At 39.2% G+C, this 22,338-nt stretch overlaps 1 protein-coding gene across 4 annotated transcripts in view; it reads left to right on the top strand.

Moving 5' to 3' along the window:
* The window catches only part of pip4k2aa (phosphatidylinositol-5-phosphate 4-kinase, type II, alpha a), a 99,420-nt gene that overhangs the window by 38,506 nt on the left and 38,576 nt on the right, over window positions 1-22,338 (top strand). For all 4 annotated transcript variants that reach the window (XM_088643681.1, XM_088643683.1, XM_088643682.1 and 1 more), the window contains exons 2-3: window positions 14,207-14,304; window positions 18,200-18,296. In XM_088643681.1, the coding sequence (XP_088499807.1) occupies window positions 14,207-14,304; window positions 18,200-18,296 (195 nt within the window). The remainder of the gene's footprint in view (window positions 1-14,206; window positions 14,305-18,199; window positions 18,297-22,338) is intronic.

Below are 22,338 nucleotides of genomic sequence, written 5' to 3'. Positions count from 1 at the left end.
ATGCATTTTATATTAATTGTATTTTTAAATGGAATCTATTGTGCTGTTTTGTTGTACAGTCCTGTTTTGCACTTTTGCACTAACAAAAAGGATGTTGGGTAGTTATTGATGATAAGAGCTTGTTTCATGTAAAACAATATTAATTGATTTTATGTATAGCCTATAAGTCACCATTAGGCTTTTCTGAATTATTTTGTTATCCTGCCTGATTTGGAATGGGCAATACAGTGGTGTTTACCAGGTCTTGATACAGGGCCTCAAACCTACCATATTGTTAAAGCCAGTACCCTGGATTCTTTCAAGAAAAAGCTAGATTTGATACTTGGATCAGTTACCTAATAGGTATATTGGCAAATTTCTCTGTGTTCTCAATAGCAAACCAGCCTCTTAGATTTCTGTGAAGTGCTTAGATTATCTTCAGATTTTGTCCTGTACACTCAGAGCAAAATCTCAAAAATGGTATTTACTATATAATATATACAGTATATATGTATTAGTATACTAATATTCACTATATATTTCGCTAGGATATAATGCTGTGCAGAAGCTACATGGCTAAGAAAAATGGTAAATGACATGGAAGGGTTACACTCTAAAGCACTTTTCATTTGACCTTTAAATGTGCATGATCTTTAGACCTCAGAATTCCTCTGTTAGGGTTTTGTTTCTCCAGGTTAAAGTGAAAATAGCCCTGACCTGTCCTGAGAGACCCCTGGCCAGTCTAGCAGAGATCACGAAATCTATTAAGCACTTGTACATTCAGTGCTTGAATTTCTAGTATTCTAATGTAATAGAAACAATAGTCTATGGAATATGTATGGTACAGTATGTGCATCAGGTTTATATGTACTGTACATCATTTACTGCTTCATAGTAAACAGCACATTGTAAGCATTTTTATCAAGCATTAAGATACATTTTTGTGCTGCAGTGCCACAGTTGACTGTTGATGGCTTGTGTAGCAGAAAAACACTGCTCCTTAGTTCCTAGCAAGCATATTACTCATTATACTTTTCTCTTTTGAGATGACATCCTCCTCTCCATCTTCTGTTAATTTCTGGAGAAAAGATGTAGAACTTTTTTTAGATGTAGAGAGATGGAAAAACGTTTGCAGGGTGATATATGTGTATGAATATTCCATTTGTAATAGAATATATAGTACATAGAGAGGTCTGTAGAGCCGGTTAGCCATCAGTGTCCTGATCAATGGCAAAAAAGGGTTTCATGTAGTACACAATGTTTAAACCGTTTGTTTCAGGACATTCCCCATAAACTTTTTGAGCAGTTTAGCAACACGGTAAACATCTTTAAAACGTCTGCAGGTGATACCGTCATGATCTCAGAATAGAACAGGGCTGTCAAACCTTCGGCCAACAGGATGGACCCAGTGCCTGGAGCCCATTTGTTCAGCCAGTGTTACAGTTGCAATTGGAGCCACCAGCCTGGGTTCAGTTTGAATCTTGTTTGAGCCTAAAATGCCTACTTGCGAAGCAGGCGTCCTCCGTCATGTGACTTTCAGTCTGGCACGATGCAGTGCTCTCTCTGATGTGATTGGCAGGAGTGATTACACTGGCACCCTTCTTTGATGGTGTCACATCATCATCACTGAAAACAGAAATGCATACATGTTAAAAAAAACTTTTGTGCGACTCAAAAGCTAAGAAGAAGGAGTAGAGTCTGTCAGGCTTTGTGCAGCAGTTAAGAAGGAGAATCGGTAGGTTTGTAATGACCTTGAAGCTGTGATGGATGTTTCAGAATGCTTGATTCTTGCCTGATGAAATGTGTGTTTTCCAAAGCTGAAAGGAAATTTGCTAGTAATATTTCTCTTAAGTTGCCATTGCTCTAACTTGAGTGTAAAAGTTTCCATTCAATAAAAGTTAGTCAAGTTGTGGAAACGTTCGGCTAGTCTCCAAGGAGTCTGTTGGGAGCTGTTTTACAGTCTGTGCATCTAGGATTAGATTTATCGTACTGTATGTGTGCTTGCTCTAAATCTCTCTTCAGTTTTGGAAATGGCCATGCATTGGCTTTTAATATCTGATGTAAAGACTGTTGTGAAAATCCCTTTATGCTCTTCTTTGAAATGATCCAATATTTGCAGAGAGTGCATGGAGTTCTTGACATTTGTGGGTAGCGAGATGCAACAATGGGTCTGAAAGCATTATAAATCAAACTGGATGCACAGGTGGGGGATGCACAGGCTGATTCAAAGCAAAGGTTAGATTGTTAGGTTTGTAGACAACTGCAGATTGTAATCTTAAATAATAATGACGCCACTTTAAACAGCGTTTTGGAAATGAGCACACTCCACATTACCAGACGGGACTGAAAGCTCTTCACCTTTTCAGATTCAGCTCAGAAGGACCACAGATCTACACTAGCCATGGGTTTTACCGACATCTGATGTCCCTTTGCCAATCCCGTTATGTGCCCAATATATTCAATGCAACAATCTTCACAATTAGCGTGTGGAGCAGAGCACAAGGCCTCACTTCCTGCTCCAGTTTAAATAAGCTGCAATGCAATGTAGGCCTTTTTTCATTGCAACATCCCAATATAGTATTCCAACATCCTGATATCTCTCCCCCCCCCCCCAAACAAATAATTAAATGCTTATATGGTGCTGGTGATCCCAATTGCAACAAGGTTCCCCACATTGTCAAAGTCCTGTAGCTGAAGTGCTTGACAGGCTAAGCCATTTTCTTTGGAAGAAAATTAAGAGAATTAGCGGTTCAGTCTTCCTTTGTTTTAACGTCTTTTCAGGCAGCGCAGAACAGCTCTCTTCAGATCATGTTGGAGTAGATTAAGCTAATTTCATCCTTCACTGTAATTATTTGTACAAGGTCATTACATGACACAAAAGTCATGACAGGAGGGAGAATGGAATTAGTGGTTTGCGGATTCTAAAGATGTTAAGTGTTGTTATGTAGCCTACTGTACTTCGAGTAGACATTTTGAAATTGAAAGATTTGCCTTTTAAAGTTAATCAGTGCTTTCAAGGCATAATGATTCTCTTTCACAAATGAGCACGACAAGCGCCCTTCAAATCATGCTGGGTGCAGTCAATACAAGTTGTATGGTAAAGTGTAGAAATCATGATATTTTGCATCTCATTTTCAGATTGAGATATTATCCGATTAGCCTAATATTCAGCAGGATTTGATTTTTATCTTTTTATTAAGAAATGCAGTTCATCCTTTTTAATGGCCATTCTTTCTTTTCTTGTAATTATGAACTTTACAAATGTTCTCTGAATTTCAAATTCCCTTTTTTACCTGAGCGCGAAATATCAGAATGAGTAACCAGTCGGCCCCTCATTGGTATTCCGTGTTAACGATTGTCATGTTGACGTGCTTTTTAAGTTCTGTGGAAAAATAATCAGAGAAACTGAATCACAAGGCACTTCAGAATGGCTTCCTTGAGATTTTCTGTCGAATTTAAACATACAAGGAATTGTTAAACTACATTGTGAAGTAGGAACAAATGAGAACTCTAGGTACGATTCTGGATTTTTTTTTTTTAGTTCTTTAAGCAGTTTGAGTTTGTCGTGTTGTGGGTTGTCTTTGTTCCAAAATGTGCAGTTTGGAAGTGCTTTAAGGTTAGAAATAGAGATGGATGAGGTCACAACAAACAGACTTGCTTTGTGAAAGGTCCTTAACAGCAATGCAGAGCAAAGCTGAGGGCACCCCTATCCTAAAGCGAAGCTGGTTTAGACTCCATCATAGACAGAGCGAGCTGGCACAGCAGCACTGTCTGCAGTACGCCCTGCATAGCTGTGTGGGTTCCTGTCATTCGCTGAGACTGGGAGGTTAACAGGATGCTCAGCACAAGGCTGACTGCACTGCGGGGCTACCACATTGGCATCTTTTGCACATATCTTTTTTTTCTCACGATCTCTTCAGTTAGACAGGACCTTTTCTGTCCCCAACAGGAAATTTTGCTTTAAACTGCAGCCTTGCAATTTTCTCTGCCTTTCTTGCTGTATCTCGGTTTAATATCCCAGGCACATCATTCTTGTTATTTGAAACTGTATTAAGGAATATTGCAAACTAAAGGTGTTTTACTGTCTCTACTAAATTAGACTACAGACCTCTGCAGCCTCAGTATTGAAGGCAAATTAGTTATTATCTCTGGATTGCAGGTCAGTAGCATTTTCTGCAAATGGTCAGGTTTCAGCCATGCAGGAAACATGGGCTTACACAACAGACATGAATTAGCGAGGCTTTAAGAAAACTCCAGCAAAAGTCCCAAAGCTCTGAAAATGATAGTTGAAAATATTTTATGTTGTATTATACGTCTAGCTACTAGCAGCTAGTTGATTGATTGAACCTCATTGTTTTGGAGGCCTTGATGAAACAATATAGAAAGCATAGTTTAATAGTTTGGTGGGCCATCCTCAATTTCTTTGTGTGTGGGAGGCCTCTTGTACTGTATCTTAAAACCCAGTATTTAATGAGAAATGAGAGTAATCTTCTTATTGAAATGTATGTCATTCACTGAGACTGAAGCTGAAAACCTTGATCAGACGGTCAAAAAGGGAATTAAGTGCTACTAAATCATTTGTGGGAGCTGAATTAGTGTAGTCCTAGCCAGGATGTTGCCTTAGAAAACTTGGAAGTAGCTGAGCATGGTGGGTAAGATGGTCTCTTCTTTCATTTGATTCTGTGTTCTCAATTTAGTTTCCATTGCAAGCCACTGTCCATGCAGATTACAAGTGGCCTTCTACACCTCCCTGACTGTCAGTCGTGGATCAGGATGTCTATAGTCCTTCAGGTTTAACAGCAAAGTGGTCTTCACTCAGTGATTGCATGTCTTAATCTTGACCAATCGATTGAGCTCTCAAAATGTTGAAGAGTCGTAATGCCCTGGCATCCTGCCTTGCACCTGTTGCTTGCTGGGATAGGGTCCATCTTCCCCCTGTGTGGGATAAAGTGGTTAGAAAATGGATGGGTGGAAAGCTGAAGAAACACGTTCTTTTCAGTACTGCAGGAGATTTAGGCAAAAATTTTATGCAAAGCCCTTCTCCCCCTTCCTCACCCCTTAGTGACGTAACAGAAACAGATGGCTTTCATCAACAGGAGTGAAATAAAAAATAGACTCGGACATAAAAATATCACCCAAGCAGTGATGGATTAGAGATGATGTACAATGTTGTTTACTTAAGAGTAAGGCTCGCACATTTTGAGGGGTGTGTGTGTGCAGGGGGGGATTTGAACACAATGACGATTAAATAATTTACTAAACCTCAGATAAACTACAAAATGCAAAGATGCGTACCTGTGTTCCAAAGCCATCAGTCATCTCAGGCTTGGCACTCATCTCTTGCACCATTTAGTGTCCTGACCCACGTGTGCAAGTTGCTTCTGGCTGACATTTTCCTTCGCTTGTTAACGGACCTCATACATTCCTGCTATGCTGTTAATGGTAAACTATTTTGTCAACGCACAGCAGCCACGTTTTAGTTGATTACAGTCCTGTCACTTTTACAACTCATCATAATGTCTGGAATCTACAGGCATCACTACCCATATCGATATTACCTTCTCCACACTCTGTGTTGTCTTTGACTGACTCACTCTGGAATGAGCAGAAGTCAGCTCCCATAGAGAGAGATGAGCTGTAGCTTCTAATGTAGCTTGTTGAGGTCTCGGACAAGGTGCTAGAATAGGCTCCGGCTCCCCCTTCTACCTCGTATTGGGATAAAGCAGTTAGAAAATGGATGGATGACTTGGACGAGGTGTTTTTGTCAGTTTGTTTTTTATTAACCTGCCTTGGCATTAATTGGTCTAAACTCCCCACGTGTTTCTGCCAATGAAACAGCTCCCCATCATCAGGATAATTGGTTATTCTCTTAATACTGATGTGTATTTACAGAACATACAGTTGGGTGACTTCAAATTGGAGACTTATAAAGCCGAAGAACCTGTTTCAAAAATTTATATATATACTATATATATACAACTATAGCTCATGTTACTATAGCTACCATGGGGTAGAAGAATTGGGACTACTGTGGGGGACAGCCATGGTCATTTATTGTTTGTGACTATGTTTTGAGTATTCAACAAGATCTGTCATTTAGTTCTTATATTAGAAACTTAAATTGCGTTTGAACCATATTCTTTCATGCTGCTAAAAAGTAAAAAGAGATAGTAATCAATAAAAATAGTACATGATTATTATGGTACTGTACTCAGTACAGTACATGTTGTATACTGTATATATTTGAATTACAAAGGATAGGTTTGTTTTGTTAAATTCAGAAAATTCTCAGGAATATAACAATACCAGAAAATAGTGTTAATAGTTCCAACAGATAATTGACCAACTGTATATTACCTACTGTGTGATGTGTAGAAAAGAAAATACTATTATCTTAATAAAATTCTAAGAATTAAACAACTTTTATGAAGGTGTAAAGGGACTATAGAAAAAAAGAGTCAAATGTGTGAATTGCTACCACAATTGAGAAATAAACATAGCAGTTAATGTTATTTTTCTAACTATGTTCTTTTTTCCATTAGAACAATTGTGAAAGAGCAGTGCTGAGAGTTTTAGATGTTGGAGATGGTAATACTTGAAGTATGTAATAATGTAAAGAGTAAGAGTCCAGAGGGTCCACACCCCCTCAACCTCCAATTCTTGGGATGCCACAATCCTGACAGGCTGCAGTTTGCAGTTTGTAGCTTGATCTTGACAGGTGTCTGATGCTCATTGAGACTGAGCCTGGTCAGTAGTGGGGTGGGAAAGCCAGTTTGTGGACCAGCAGGTACCTTTCTCTCTTTTGAACCAGAATTTCCATATTCCCTCGTATGGTGACTGGGGCCACGGTGATATACAGTACTGTATAATATGGTCCTGTCTATCAGATGTGACATTAAATCAAGGTCCTTACTACTTTCTTTATTAAAGAAACCATGTCTTTGTAAGGATTGTACAGTCTTGTTCAGTCTTGCCTCACCAAGGTATAGAAATATATAAAAAGGTAAATTTATTTCAGTTGCAAAAGAAAACTCACAGCCCTAGTTGATGTAAGTAAATAAAGCACCATTAGTTGATTACAAATTAACTTCAGCATCTTCCCCCGGACCGAGACTGGGTATTTATATATTACAGTTGTGATATCCTAAAGGCTGGTACAAGACGTCTATACTCTCAGCCCTATGATGCTTCATCTGCTTTGTGTGGATTTTTTCCCTTTGGACTCCTAAATGCTTCATTTCCACTTCTCCATCAGCCTTTTCTGTCCTTCCTTTATCCAATTATAGCCCATCACATTAGAAATCCAATCTCATTTCAAAACAAAGCAACTTTCTTGTTCTTGTGTTTGATCCCTTCTAATCAAACAGAAATATTGTTCTCAAGTTTGACTTGGTTTTGCCAATACATAATACTTGTTAAGGCTGCATGCAAATCAGTTTGGAACATTTTTGCTGGGAAATATCTGCTGCACATACTGTACATCACATTGCATTAGTCATTACAGTGACTAGTGAGCAGGAAGGGCCACTTCACGTTACAATCCGTGGGATTTCTTAATCTCACCCATGGAATGACCAGGGGTTTTTGACAAAATGGTGACCGTACAGTACTTATACAAAGTTCAGGATTTTGTGCTTAGTTCAGAATTTGTAAAATTTTGCAAGAGCATCAATGACCATTTTGTTACTAAGATTTAATAACATGTCTGAGAAAATGGGTCTGCAGTTTCCTTTTAATTTTTCAATTATTTTGCAGTTTACAACCCGAAAAAGGTTTAACTTAAAATGAAGATTAACCAAACGAGAATAAAATGAGAGTTCAGCTTTTTTGGGTTTACCCCCCAAAAAATTTGGCTCCTAAAAAATGAATCAAAATTTAAAACATTTTAGACATTCTCTTACTGTAATAGGCTTTTCTTGGATTGTCTTCCAGGTTAATAATCTATGTATTTGCTATAAGATTTTCAGATGTGTAAGGTATTTCTTCAGACCAAAACTAGGATTACTCTCCCTCCTTTTTCCTAACAGTGCAGAGTGCCATAATTGTTGCATCTTCACACGCTAGCCAGCAACACAGTTTTCCTCTAGAGTTAGTCTAGTGTTTTTATTCATGGTTCTATTGAAGATAAAACAAAATCAACAGATATTTCACGGTTAAGTGTTTGGTTACTTTCAGGAAAATAATTCCTTGTCTTTTAGGCAGCTGGGCTTTCCAATCTTGTCGCTAATGAAAATAAAATTGCCTCCGCGTGTCAGTTGGATCTATTTCAGGTGGAAACACTTGCGCAAACCATTTTAAGGAAACGTAGGCAAATGGATATGTATCGTCATGTCACCGGCCTTTCGTTTACTCACATTCACTCAAAATAAGGAGAGGTGAAATATTCTGCAGCAATTGCTGTCTTCTAGAGGGGGCCTCTAGCTCCTAGAAACTTTAATTCAGTTTATTTTTATATGGCGCCTTTCACAACAAGGTTGCCCCAAGGCGCTTAACAAAGCAAGTGACCATACATGTTGTGAATACAGAACAGAAAAGACCAGAAGACAATGGAGGAGAGGAACACATGAAAAACACGTGAAAATTCTTGAGTGAGGCCGGACCATTGGGAAATCGTGGACAATCCAGCTGGTGTGAGCTCTTGTATGCTTTACTAAAAATATGGCAGCCAGTGCAGAAGTCCCTGGGTCACATGAAGAGGTGCAGTATAAGTAAATACACAGGGTTCACACAGCCGCCTTTCCCCCCCAGTCACCACTGGTTCAAGCCCTTTTGCCTCTAGGACAATCCATTTGTCTCTGCTGGTTTACAAACATCTTCCACTGCATTCATCATCGAGACAACCCACAGCAGTTTCTCACAGTATTTAAAAAAGAAGCAAAACAAAATGCCCAAAATAGGTTTTGGCATGTAAATAATTTCTATATATATATACAAGCTGTTTTCCTTTTTACTGTTGCAGGGCAGTTGATAAATGATGGGTACAAGTTCCATATTGTTTTACTTTAATCTGTATTGGTTTCAGACTTCTTTGTATCCGGATACAGTTTAAAAGGAGATGGCAAACACTGGTATATAAACCGTGGGGTATGGAAACAATGGGTCCTTTTACTTAGATCCACAAAAAACCATTGTTATCCATTATAAAGGCCCTTGAAAGGATTTTTTTCAACTAAAGTAATAAAATCATTAAAAAGCATAACGTAGTAGAAATTGAATGTGGCGGAAATATATACAGTTTGGAGCCAGAATATGCGCCAAGGTAAATTTGAAAATGTTAAGCTCAAAAAGTTTCATATTGTAAGCTCTTTGGTACTAAACTCATCAGCCCTTTAAATTATAGAGTGTTTAAAATCAAGCAATGGTGTTGTTTAATTTGTAATTAAAGAAAGGCACAGTGATATGACTGTTCTGGGTGTTGATTTTCTTGAGGGTTTATTTTTCTTGTACAGTTGCCAATTTTTTTTAATGCCCGCCTCCTTTGTAATGGTGGCTGTTTTTTTCTGGTTTCACAGCTGTGAAGCCTGTGACCACACAGGATTCCTGGGGCCATTGGTCTTATCCAATATTTGATAGCTGAACCACACTGGAGGAGAATGTCACTCGCCAAGTGAATCGCATACTGTGCTTGCACGTGTCCTGGAGGCCAAAGTGGTCACCATGTCTTTGGGCCCACTGATTTACACCTTACTCTTGGTGTATTGTCGGTCGTCCTAGTCGTTGGTGAGTAGCTTTACCAGTTGAGACACTCAAGAGGCCCCTGCTTGAGGAATTCTGCAGTACAAAATATTGTAATATATTACATCTGTATGCTATATTTTTCTTATAGCAAACAGCAAATACATGTCCATCCATTGTCTAATGGGCTTATCCCAATCAAGGTTGCAGGGGAGCTGGCTATTCTGGCAAGTAACAGGCAGAAGGCAGGATAGATCCGGGGAGGGATGCCAGTCCATCGCAGGGCCACACACAGACAACCTCACAAACTCACTCCAGGGCCAGTTTTCCCAGACGCCAGTTAACCTGCCGGTATGTCTTTGAACTGTGGGAGGAACTGGAGCACCCAGACGAAACCCACGTGAGGAGAACATTTGAACTCCACGTAGACAGCACCCAAGGAACTGAACCCATGTCTCCAGCGCTGCGAGGCAGCAGTGCTAACCACTGTGCCACACACAAAAACACTTTTGAGATCCAGTTAAGCCGATACTACCCGTCTGATCGCTCTAAAACAGGCAATTTAACATGTTACAGCATCCCTGTTTGCAATAATGTTCATACAGTCCTTTCTAAAAAGCCTAGTACCATTTTTAAAGATTGTAGAGCTTGCAGACTCTGAGGTCAGGCTATGTTTAGAGAGATCAGACTCTGATCAGTGTTTTTTAAACTGCATCTCAGACAACACCACAATCTCTTCTACTTTTTCTAATGTAAATGCATAATCTGAATCATAGACTAACATTTTGTTGTTTTGTCATTAGCCTTTTTGACAAACATCTTACCAGGACATTTACAGAGCAGGCTGCACAATAATTATAAACATGTATATTTACTTAGCAGTCCTAGCATCTGTAACTTATGAAGGTCTGCAAGCAAGCCTACACATTGCTTTCCTCTCTAGTAATTTTGGTTTTTGAACTTTGTATGTTTAAGTACTGTAGATGCGTAATTTGCATTGCTACTATCCAGTTATGATTTTGTTTTTCAAATCATGATACAAGTAAGGTTTATTGATATGCAGTGTATTGTAGGGATGACAAACCATGAGCTTGAATATACATAGTGATTTTGCTTCATGACCGCTTTGTCTCCTTTTTGCACATTAGTGCTGCACACAGTATGTTGGCAATGAAGCCCTGCCTTCATATCCTTTTATTGTAGATAGCTGGTCTTGCAAACAAGTGCTTCAGAGCCTGTTGTCCCAGCAGATTTCAAATGCACACAAGTGTAAAAATCTAAAGGTACTACTACAAAAACAATTATTTGCAGTAGAATATGTCAGGGTTTTTTTTTTTTTATTTTGGATTCAAAGAATCAAAACTGACTGGTCTGGTATTTCTAAATAGAGGCCTTGGTATGGATTGATATAAATCCATTGCTTCTGGAAAGACATTTAAACCATGTGCTCAGTCATTAGGTTTCTGCTGTCACCGCTGAAGCACTTTAAAAGGGCTGCTTAATTTTATTTATTTTTTTAGCGAGTCAAGTTATTTTAAAACAACCAACCAGTTTCAAAACAGACAGTTAAGATTGCCTCCCCCCTCCCCAGTTGGGAGGACTTAGCCAGGACACGCTGAAACTATTTTATCACCCGTGAGGGTCACCTCCAGACGCTTGCCGTTCTGAATCCTAGCGTGTGTCCAGCCGAACCGGCGCTCCATGACCTTTACTTGAGAATCGGCTCAGTGAGGGGAGGCTGTGGTTTGCAGGGAGAAATATCTGCGCTCCGCCTTCGGGAGCACTAAAATCGGAACAGCTTTGCTCCTGGGCCGTCGGCCAAAAATTAGCGATGCATTGTGACGGAGAGTCAAGCCAGCGACATCCCAATTCCAGGCTTGACACTGCATCTCGCACACAATGCATCATTTCAGCAGGAAGAGCTTCTGAGAGCCCATTGTGTTGCTGCAGACTTATTGTGCAGGAAGCATTGCCATACAAAATAATGCTGGACAAGTCATAATCCTTGGCACGCTGTTGTTCTCTGGTTATTAATGGATGGTCAATCATAACTGCATGATTAAGATGCTCTTTGTGGTCCCATGGAATGACTGCTATAACTTTTTCATTAACAGTACAAATTAATTGGCAATGAATGTTGTATAATCTGTCTAGATTTCCTGCCAACATGTGTAAAGTGGATTAGTTTTAAGAGTGCTAAGGGTTTTTTTTTAATATGAATGGTTCATCCTGGATTAAAGTGAATTTTGCATTTCTTTTTTTATGAAGTACTGTTGGCGGCACTGTGGCTCTGTGGTCAGTCTTGCTGCCTCATAGTTCTTGGGCCCTAGGCTCAATAATGGACGTGGGGTACTATCTGTGTGGAGTTTGTGTGTTCTCCCCTTGTTGGCATGGGTTTCCTCCTGGTGCTCCAGTTTCCTCCCGCAGTCCAAACGCATACTAGCAGGTTAATTGGCTTCTGGCAGAAGTGCCCTTGGAGTGCGTGTCCTGTGATGGACTGGCGTCCCCTCCAGGGTGTATCCTGTCTTGTACCTGCTGCTCGCCAGAAGAAGCTCCAGCTCTCCTGCAACCCTGAATTAGATTACGTGGTTAAAAAATGGATGGATGGTATACTGTGTTGTGGTTCAATAGTCTGCTTCCTTCATAGATGAAAGTGATGCTCATTCTTTGGTCTGGAGAATTCCGGTTTTGAAAGGTGCTTAAACCTTTTAACGGCAGATTACCTATCGGTGGTCATTAATAAGAAATATAAACTGTCAAAAGCACATGTAGACAGAACACCAGACTAAACCCAAGGCTTTTCAGGAGACCATCTCTAATATAGTGGCTGTAAGTCTTTGCAGAAGAATACTGCTGTATTCCTGTATGGGATTTGGACAGTTGTGGGATGAGGTACCTTTACAAAAAGCAGGATTTTAAAGAAATATTGTGGGTAAAAGACAGACCAGAAAGTACAGATGTATTCGGATTTTATCACAAATCAAAAGAAATTGGGAAGGGCAGGATAAACGTGTTCTGCAGAGAGCAGTGACAAAAGCACTTACTTCTACTTTTAACATTTTCTGATGTTTGCTTTCATATCCCATTTGTATCTCGCAAGCTTTGCAGGGTACATCCATGTGCATATTCGTCTTTTTGGGCTCGTACAGTATGTGGGTGAAAAAAACCCCACAAAGCAGTTCCAAATGCGCTGTCTACATTGCCAATCATGGGGAAAATAGCCTAATATTTTAAACGATAAATATCTTTTTATATTTGAGTGATGGAAGCTAGTGCACTCCTGAGGCACATCCTGTTGGTAAATCTTAAGATTTGTACTCTTTTAGTTATTAAAAAATAAATGATGTACGATATTATAATACTCTGCTGTTCTACTGGCATTTTAATGGGGCTGCAAAAAATTATCATAAATAATTTTAATAAAAAGCAGAGTCAATTACAAATAGGCCACCTCATAAATATTTTTAAATAAGAAATGAAGAAATCTTGGTGGTGACTATGGCAAGCTCTCAGGCTTCTTTGACGGATAATGTATTCCTTAGCTCGTAGTTACTAATGTTTACAATGGCAAAACAGTTCATTAGGAGCTGGAGGGAAATTGCCACTGGGTTTCCAATCTACTTCGCCGCTAAACAGTGGGGAAAAAATGGACAAACTCGGCATTAGTTACTAAGTTGGTAAAAAGCAAAGCAATGTGGAGTTAGCTTGAATTCCAAATGACTTCACTGCTTTCAACTACAGCAGATAGCAGATTTAGATGCTGGGAAAAGTCAGTTTGTGGTCATCCTTCGAATGAAATGTGGAGGGAAAAAGTGCTTTCATCTTTGTGGTCGTCGTCTTATTAGTAGTATCATCCTGGCAGATAAAACTTATAAAAACGCAATAAACAAAAACCCTGAATGAATGAAACTCGTTGCAATTTGCTAGTTATTTGATGCATTGTTGTCAACTCGCATTTCAAGCACAGAGGTGTACAGGCAGAGATACTAGGCGAATTGTGTGTGTGTGTGTGTTCTCCTGTTTTTTCTGCCAGAAGTGCATTACATTTGATTTAAATAGCTACACACTCCTGGGTGTTAAAGTGTGTGTGTGTGTGTGTGAGTGACCTCATCTAAAAAAAGCTGTGGTTTAAAGTAAACCTCCATTTTATTTCTATAGCTAACAAATAAAAGTCAATACAGAAAACATCCTGGAAATAAAATAATGATTTGAGCCTTTTTCAAAAAGACTGTTTAGCATCAAATTAGCTGATCAGTTTTGTAGCAGTAGTGGTTTGCTTTTCCTTCTTTTTTTAAAAGAGCTTTATAAACTAACTGTAGTTGGGTTTCATTTCTGGGCCCCTAGCAAGTTTTTACTAACTAGACCCAAATTTTACAATTAAATTGTAATTGCTTTCTAACCTTTGCTTCACTTAAAACTATTTCACCCATCAATGTACTAAAAATATACAAGCTTTTCATATAATGCTTTTAAGGACAGTTTTCAGACTCTTGTGTTTTAGTTAAGGATGATTGTGAAGGTAAAATAGCATTCTTCCCTTGTTTTTGAACAGATTAATGAACTGAGCCACGTTCAGATCCCAGTTATGCTGATGCCTGATGACTTCAAAGCCTATTCTAAGATAAAGGTGGACAATCATCTTTTCAACAAGTAAGTCATATTATTTTCTCTTTTTTTTCAGGGTTTGATTTTCTTTGGAGAGTTGAAAGTGGTCGCTTTTTGTAGTGCTCAAGCTCTTCACATTGCTCCAGATACACCAGTTTAAAGTGACAAAGGGCTTTTTTATGTTATGTGCATCTTTGTGGCATGTTAAGTCTAGAATTGATCTGTACAGGTAGCTGGAATATTGTAAACAAGAGGGAAACTGGTCATTGTAATTGTAACTGTGGCTAGCAGCCATATCATCCTGCAACTCACAACTGGCAAACAACTGAAGTTCAGCAGGTATGAGCCTGCTTAGTACCTGGAGTGGAGACCTCCTGGGAGAAACTAAGGTTGCTGCTGGTAGTGGTGTTAGTGGGACCAGTAGGGGGTCCTCACTCTGCAGTCTGTGTGGGTTCTAATGCCCCAAGTATAGTGATGGGGATGCTATACTGTAAAAAGGCACAGTCCTTCAGATGAGATGTAAAACCAAGGTCCTGACTCTCTGTGATCATTAAAAATCCCAGGGTGTTTCTCGAAAGGAGTAGTGGTGTCACCCCGGTGTCCTGGCCAAATTTCCCATTGGCCTTTACCAATGATGGCCTCCTAATAATCCCCACATATGAAATGGCTTCATTACTCTGTTCTCACTCTGTGTGGTGAGCATACTAGTGCACTATTGCTGCCGTCACATCATCCAATTGGGTGCTGTACATTGGTGGTGGTAGAGGGAATCCCCATTACCTGTGAAGTGCTTTGAGTGGAGTATCCAGAAAAGTACTATATAAATGTAAGCTATTATTATTATTATTATTATTATTATTATTATTTTATTATTATTAATAAACTGTATTTAAATCAATCCAAAATATTGTTTTGCATTTTGTTTTTTTTGTTTTGCTGTCCATTTTCTGCACTTCTGTCATATACAGTATGACAGTCATGAGAAGCTGGTCATTGAGCTGGCTTGGTGCAGAACCTTAAAGAGTAGTCTGGACTCTCACATTCCCCTCCTGCAGTACTTAAGTTCTTGCTCTGGCCACTCTTTAGTATGAATAAAGACTCCTCGTCCATTCCTGCCTGGAACACCTGATTGAGCCTAGAACCCAGGACACGTGGTTTTCCCGAACACTCTTTGTTGATCTGCCCTGCAGTTCCTCTGAGGCCCTGGAGAGAGGTGACCTGTAAAGAACTGGTGCATGTTGAAGCCACTGTGTTGTATAAGCTGTGCAAACCATTGGCAAAACTGATTAAATCATGCACTTATACAACTATTGCTTGAGGCTCAGTGAAGGAGTTACTTTGAAATTAAAAATGAATGTGGAGTAGTTTTAGGCAGGAATCAGCAGCAATATTCCAAACAGGAATGGCTGTTGTTTAAAACCGTTTTGCAGGCAAAGAACCCACACACCCCTCCCCCCCCCCCGTGATTTTTTTTGGGCTTTCCTTGCATTTTGCTTTCCTTGCACACGGAAAACATCACGCAAGAACAACCAGCTTAATTCAAGGGTTTTTCCATTGGCAACCAGCTACTGCATAAAACACTTCGGCGTTAAGATCCTTCACCATGATCACTGGCAACTCCTGACATTGTGGTTTCTCGTTCTAAATTAAACTCAAATCAGATTCTAGATTATAACAAAATTGATTTGTAGACGTTTTGTATAACAGACATCTTAGAACATTTCCCTTTATATTTTCACTTAAAATCAATGCTTTCCCACAAAAGGGATGCATATTCCTGTCTTTAGGGATTAGAACTACATCTAGAAGTAAAAGGACCACAATTACATTTAAAATAAAGGTTTGTGAAACAGATCAGTAAACTGTTTTTTTTGGCTTATCATTCTTTAAATTACATAGATACATTCCTGTGAAGATGCTCATTCGTGCTTTACTTGAACCAAAAAACAAAATATTACTCAAAAATGTTTTATGTCTGAATAAAATTTTGTACAATACCTTTTCATGCCCTTTTTGGGTCCAAAGCACCTGTCTGCCTGTTTTTGTGACACCATCATTTTAATTCAGTGCATTAAAAAGTTGAGAAGTATTTTTTGGGCTGAATTTGTGAGGTGGATAACTGTTAAACTGCAGTTCTTGTGGTTCTATAAAACAGTTGAATTAATACAAATATAAAGTTGAATTAATTGACCACAGTAAATGACTTGCGTTTACCTTCCCTGCCCCTTCCACACATCTTTATTAACAGCTAAGCTCACAAATAATGTAATGATTAAGAAATGTGCCCGAAATAAATTTTGAAAGTATTGATCTAGATATAATGCTCAATTGGAATGTGACAGTTCTGCCTTGTGCCCATTGCTTGTTGGGATGGGCTCCAGCACTCCTGCGACCTTGTATTGGATAAATCGGATGGAAAATGGATGGATGGAATTTAACAGTAAAACCTGTCACCTAAATGAGCCTTATGCTGCTGATCTGAGGCACTTGTCCCAAATCATTCTGTTCTTTTTCATGTTGTTTGACACAAATCATGAGTGTCAACTTGCCACTTCTTGTTTGTGTTACTTTGGTTTCTTGGAGTGTACCTAGAGTGCAACTGACAAGGTTATTTAAAGCCTCTGTTTAACAGCAGCTGATAATATCAAATTAACACTTTCTTCCTATGGCCAAAAAAACAGCTTTGGCTTGGAATATGAATAGAGTTCATGGACACCTCTCTCACATTTCTGAAAATGTTCAATTGCTAATGAAGTAGAAAAAATAGATTGGCTGAAGAAATGCCATTTTTTCCAGGTGGAAGAGGAAGTTATTTTGTTGAATTGCAAAGCCAAGTAATTCTGATTTTTCTTATGTTTTGCTGTAGGGTATATTTCTGAAAGATCTGAATCTTGTACAGGGACAGCCAAAGGGAACAGTTTGTTGTCATATGTCCCCAAGTACCATGAAATGCTTACTTGCGTGTGACAAATGACACAACAGTAGACGTAGCAAATGACTTAATGAATTACATTACAATTTGTTGGAGACGGGGACATCTTAAGCTGCATTCTGATAGAGGTGGTGTGCAAAAAAAGCGGCAGTATTTTGAGTTGGGGTATAAATCGGAGTAGGAGGATAGCTCAGGTGAGCTCTGTGGAGATACTCGGATAAGAGGGGACAGGAAGATAATTCCTTACACTTCTATAGTGCTTTTCTGGACACTCCACTCAAAGTGCTTTACAGGTAATGGGGACTCCCCTCACCTGGATGATGCGACGGCAGCCGTAGTGCTTGAGTACACTCGGAACACATCAGCTATCAGCGGCGAGAAGAACAGAACGATTAAGCCAATTCATAGATGGGGATTATTAGGAGGTCGGGATTGGTAAAGGCTATGGGGACATGTGGCCAGGATTCCGGGGTAGTTATTTTCAACTATAACACCCTGGGATTTTTAAAGACCACTGAGACTCGGGACCTTGTTTTACGTCTTATCTGGAAGACGGTGAGCTAGAGTCAATGAGCTAGAGTCAGAGTATTCTGAGCTATCCATCCAGCAGTGGGTGGGGGGTGTGTGTGGATTGCCTGGTGGCTGAGAATTTCAGATCTGCATGATTGGTAAGAACTACATCTCTCCTTCGATTGATGCCAAACCCCCAGCACTTTGGGACTAGCAGCATGAAGAGCTTTAAAGCGCTATAGCAAAAAGATGAGAGAAATATGCATTACTCCCCTCCACTTTTTGGAAAACCATCTAAAATGGGAATGACAGAGTCAATTCTTGTTTTGCAGTCATATGGGAGGAAAAAGTCACCCACTAATCTATGGAAGTCTTTCAGGAATTGTCCCTTTCTAAACCATTAATTTAACTGCATGTGTGATGAACATGTGCCTCTGTGTGGACTCTGCTTGTCAACGGGACATCTGTTTATAAGACCTCCTTCTGCTGTGTTTACAGAGAAAATATGCCAAGCCATTTCAAGTTCAAGGAATATTGCCCAATGGTCTTCCGCAATCTCAGAGAAAGGTTTGCCATTGATGACCAAGACTTCCAGGTATGTGAACATTTTTGATACAGTGAGTCTGGACTTCATGTTATACAGTAAAAGTTTCCTGCCTCTGTGTTGTGTGTTTCCCCTTTATAAAATGAGTCTTTAACTGCAAGAATCTGTCACTGTCTTTCCTGAAAGGAAGAGCGGCTTTGCTGAGAGGTTTTAGGTTTGTGCCAATTTTAATTGAAAAGGCTGTTTTTGTACAGGAAAGCAGCTGTTTGACCCTAGGTTGGTTTGGCTGTATTGTAATCAAGAACTTCACAAACGGTTGGTAAAATTTTACAAAATGGCTGTGTAGTTTTCTGCCTTCATGGTCCAGTTTTTCTCACTCTGCTTCTAATGATCCTGATGTTTTAGCATTTTATGCTTTTACGGTTGTAGTACTGAAAGAAGCATTTATTTCAGGTTGGGTTGCAGTATTTTTTCCTGTATCTTTCAACCCTTTTCTCTCTCTCTTCTTCCCGGAGTGAAAAAATATACCTGAAAGGACCTAACTTTCTTTTTTTTTATATTTGTGCGTTCAACTAAGCAACAATCTCAACTTGGTTTGGTAAGAATAAACATCAAACACTGTAAAAACCATGTAAAAATGATCAGAGAAGGAAATCAGTCATAATGCATAAAATAGTAAAAAGGGAATGTATACGTGAATAATAAGGTCTCCGTTAAGATCTAAAGTCTCTGTCCTCTTCATGAGCTACCGTGAATGAGCTTAGTGCTTTCAGCCTTAATTATCTAACAAGCTGCGCCTAAGGATGATGCTCTTCAGTGTTCTTTGAAGGTGCAGGTAGAGTCTTAGTGCTGTTTGTGAGGTGCAGATACTGACAAGGGAATCAGAGTTGTCTTCCAGTCGCAGTGTTTGATGTAAAGCTCTAGCAGCTCTGTGAATTTTGCATTTTTATTAGGGAGCTTAAAAGGGCTGGATATGAGTGCATCCGCAGGGTTATTCCTGTTTGCAGTTCGGTTTACCTTGTTATACGCTATGAGATGGTAGCTGGAACTCCTGGAGGGAAGCCAAGTGAACACAGGGAGCACATACAAACTCCAATCAGCTGGCACCCTGGTCTGGACGTGAACCTAGGGCACCAGCCCTGCAAGGCAGCAATATTAAGCACTGTGCTACTGAGCCATGCACTTATATACCAACAAATGGAAATAATGCGTTTGAACAAAAAATGTTTACCATGTCCAGGATATTGCTTGTGCATTATGTTTTCAGTCCCAGGAAGTACAGTCCTGACCATGTTGCCTCTGTGTATTTCTGTAATTCTGTAGCTCCAAATATTCGTGTCCCAACACCAATTGATTCAGATTCACAAGGTGTGTTGAAAGAATGTAGAGCTCTTCTCCCATCCTAGAAATGAGCTTTTATAGAATGCTGGTATAAAGAAATCAGCATTGTCTAAAATCTGCACGTGTAGCCTTTGGCAGTAACATGCAGTTGCCATTCACCACAACCACCAGTGTTCTCTCTCAAGCTCTGAAGTGCCCACTTTTTCTGAAGCTCTGGTCATTCACCAACAGCTTTGTTGGGTAGGTCACATCACCTAGACATTGGACACCAGGTTGAAGATGAGTCAAACGCAATTTTGTAAAATGTACAAAAATGCAAGTCAGCATTAAAGGTGCATTCAGGTTTTTTCCTTAAAAGTTGTAGCAAATAAAAAAAAAAAGGAAATCGCACTAAATGTCAAATGTTTCATATTGGACGTCTCCAAACAGACATTCTGTGGCTACTGTGTCCTCTGCTAGCAGCCTGTGTTCTTAATGAGCAATGAAATGAAAAGGCCAAGATAGCATATGACTGCACAGTAGCTTGCAGTTATTATTGGCGCTATCAGAAAGAATCTGAAGACCAAAATAGTGTGGAGATGGAGGGTGATAAAACAGCCAAGACTGCCTATTCATGCTTGATTTGTGTTACAATGTGTAACAGGCTCCCTTTTTAACACATAGTCTTGCCGTGAGTGATCAGTTTGGAAAAACAAGTTACCAACAATAGTTCTACACAAGTATTATGACAAAAATAGTCTGTGTTCATACAGTACTGTATGTACCATTCCTATGAGCATTGTTTTTCATTTGAGATTGTGTGTTTGAATGTGCAAAATGCTACTTTGGAAAAAGTTTGTAGACTTTCTATAGACACTGTATGAATTTGCCTTTGGTGATTCCAGTTTTAATATAGCCCTGCAGAGCTAATGGGGGTTATTTTTGGCATCTGAATCCGTTTCCAGAGAAGTCTCACGGCTTATTAAAACGGATCGGACTTTAAACTAAACCAACAAAGTGCCTTCTCTAGCCAGCAAAGCTTTTGTGTGTCAAGCTTGAAGCCCAGGTTGTTGCTCTTACATTACCGCTTCCTGATATAAAATGTATGGCCCAGATACAAAATCTACACTGCAAGCCATAATGATGTCATGATTGTAGTTTCTCCTTCAGTTTCCATACCCCTATTGTATGACGGTGTAAAACCTTACAGGGTTCTTTTTAATTGAAACTCCCATTGGTTGACATAACAGTCCTCTTGCTTGTTTTCATTTTGTTTCCCGTCCTAGTTGCTCAATCGGGTTTGATGTTCTTTAAAAGCTGTAACATTTTGAATTCACTTGATATCTGGTAGAAACTGTAATGTTTTCCGCAGGATCAATGAAATGTTGATAGGACAACTGTGGCATTGATTTTTTTTCAGGCAGTTTTTGTTTTTCCATTTCTTGAGATATAATGTTTTGTTGATGAAATTCGATTCAGGACCAGGTTGTAACGGTCAGATTTCTCCCCTCATAACTAGGAATTTGTGGCAAGAGACATGACGTCTTTTGTTTTATGTACCAGCTGTGGTGGTGAGGGGGGGAAACCTGAATAATTTATTAAGATATCTTGTATATACGGTATCCAGTAGTTACTGGTGTCATTAAAGAACAGGAGCTGCAGCACTGATAACTAGTTTATGGATTTGACCTTTTCCTGGCTCAAGAGCACAGGCTGGATATCTATGGATGTGTCACCCTGGATTCTATGTTCTTGTGCACAACTCATGCTGAGAGTCATCGCTTCCTCTGGGTCATAGATTATTAAGGTCTGTTTGGAGGGTCATTTGTCTTTGGTGAATGTCTTTGGTGAATTGTTGTTGTTCATTAATTCTTTACCTTTTACCAGGTTGTTCAGCAAATGGTTTCAGTTATCACTGGTCATATTTAACAGCCATAGGTAGTCTGTATCCCTCACATGCAGTGACTGCTTCAAGTTTGCAGCCCATACATAATTCTGTCATAGTATTGATGTTAGGATGTTCAGTCTCTCTGCTTTGGTTGTAATTGAAATTTTCTTTGCTCTTATCTTCACAGTTCCCTGCTTTTCCATTATACACAGCTCTCTAATCTGGAACCAAGGCTATACATTCACAGCTCGACTATATTTTCACAATTAAAACAACATGGAACAATCAGAAGAAGTTGTCAGCCGTTTATCCCAGTTCTTGTTTTAACCTGGGGAGGATAGAACACAACAAATGATATTATTCTTACATGTCTAAGTATGCAATATAATACCCAGAAACAAAAGATTAAATTCTCTTCTCTTATATTAATCCTTTGATCTGAAATACAATTTTCATTACAACATTCATTAATAAAATTTCACCTCACGGTCCCAATACTTATGCTTTTCACTGTATCTGGGAAAATTACATTGCCTTTTGTTTTGTTTTTTTTCACATGATAAAGAAAATCATTAAATGCAAATAAATCAAGTTCATGTGTTTATTTACCTGTCCATTTCCAGTCCACATTGATAGCTTTTGAATAATTGAGCTACAACAATCTTTCCCATCAATGTTCCTTAAAAATGCTTGTTGGCAAGTATCCTGTTTTTGACAATGTGCACTAATCTGTACTCACAACTTCAAGACATTTTGCACAGTGTTTTATGTAGTGAGTTTGGAAGAATGCTTTATTTTCTGTTATAGTGTGTAGTAACTTCTCAAATGAAGGGACCGTGGGCAATTCTGTATGAAACCCCAGACGTTTCAATGAGATATAATTAC

The sequence above is a fragment of the Lepisosteus platostomus genome, chromosome 8, assembly GCF_059453375.1.
Source record: "Lepisosteus platostomus isolate fLepPlt1 chromosome 8, fLepPlt1.hap1, whole genome shotgun sequence".
NCBI classification, from domain to species: domain Eukaryota; kingdom Metazoa; phylum Chordata; class Actinopteri; order Semionotiformes; family Lepisosteidae; genus Lepisosteus; species Lepisosteus platostomus.
The sequence above is the reverse complement of the archived record's forward strand: the minus strand, read 5'-3'. Positions and strand labels throughout refer to the sequence as shown.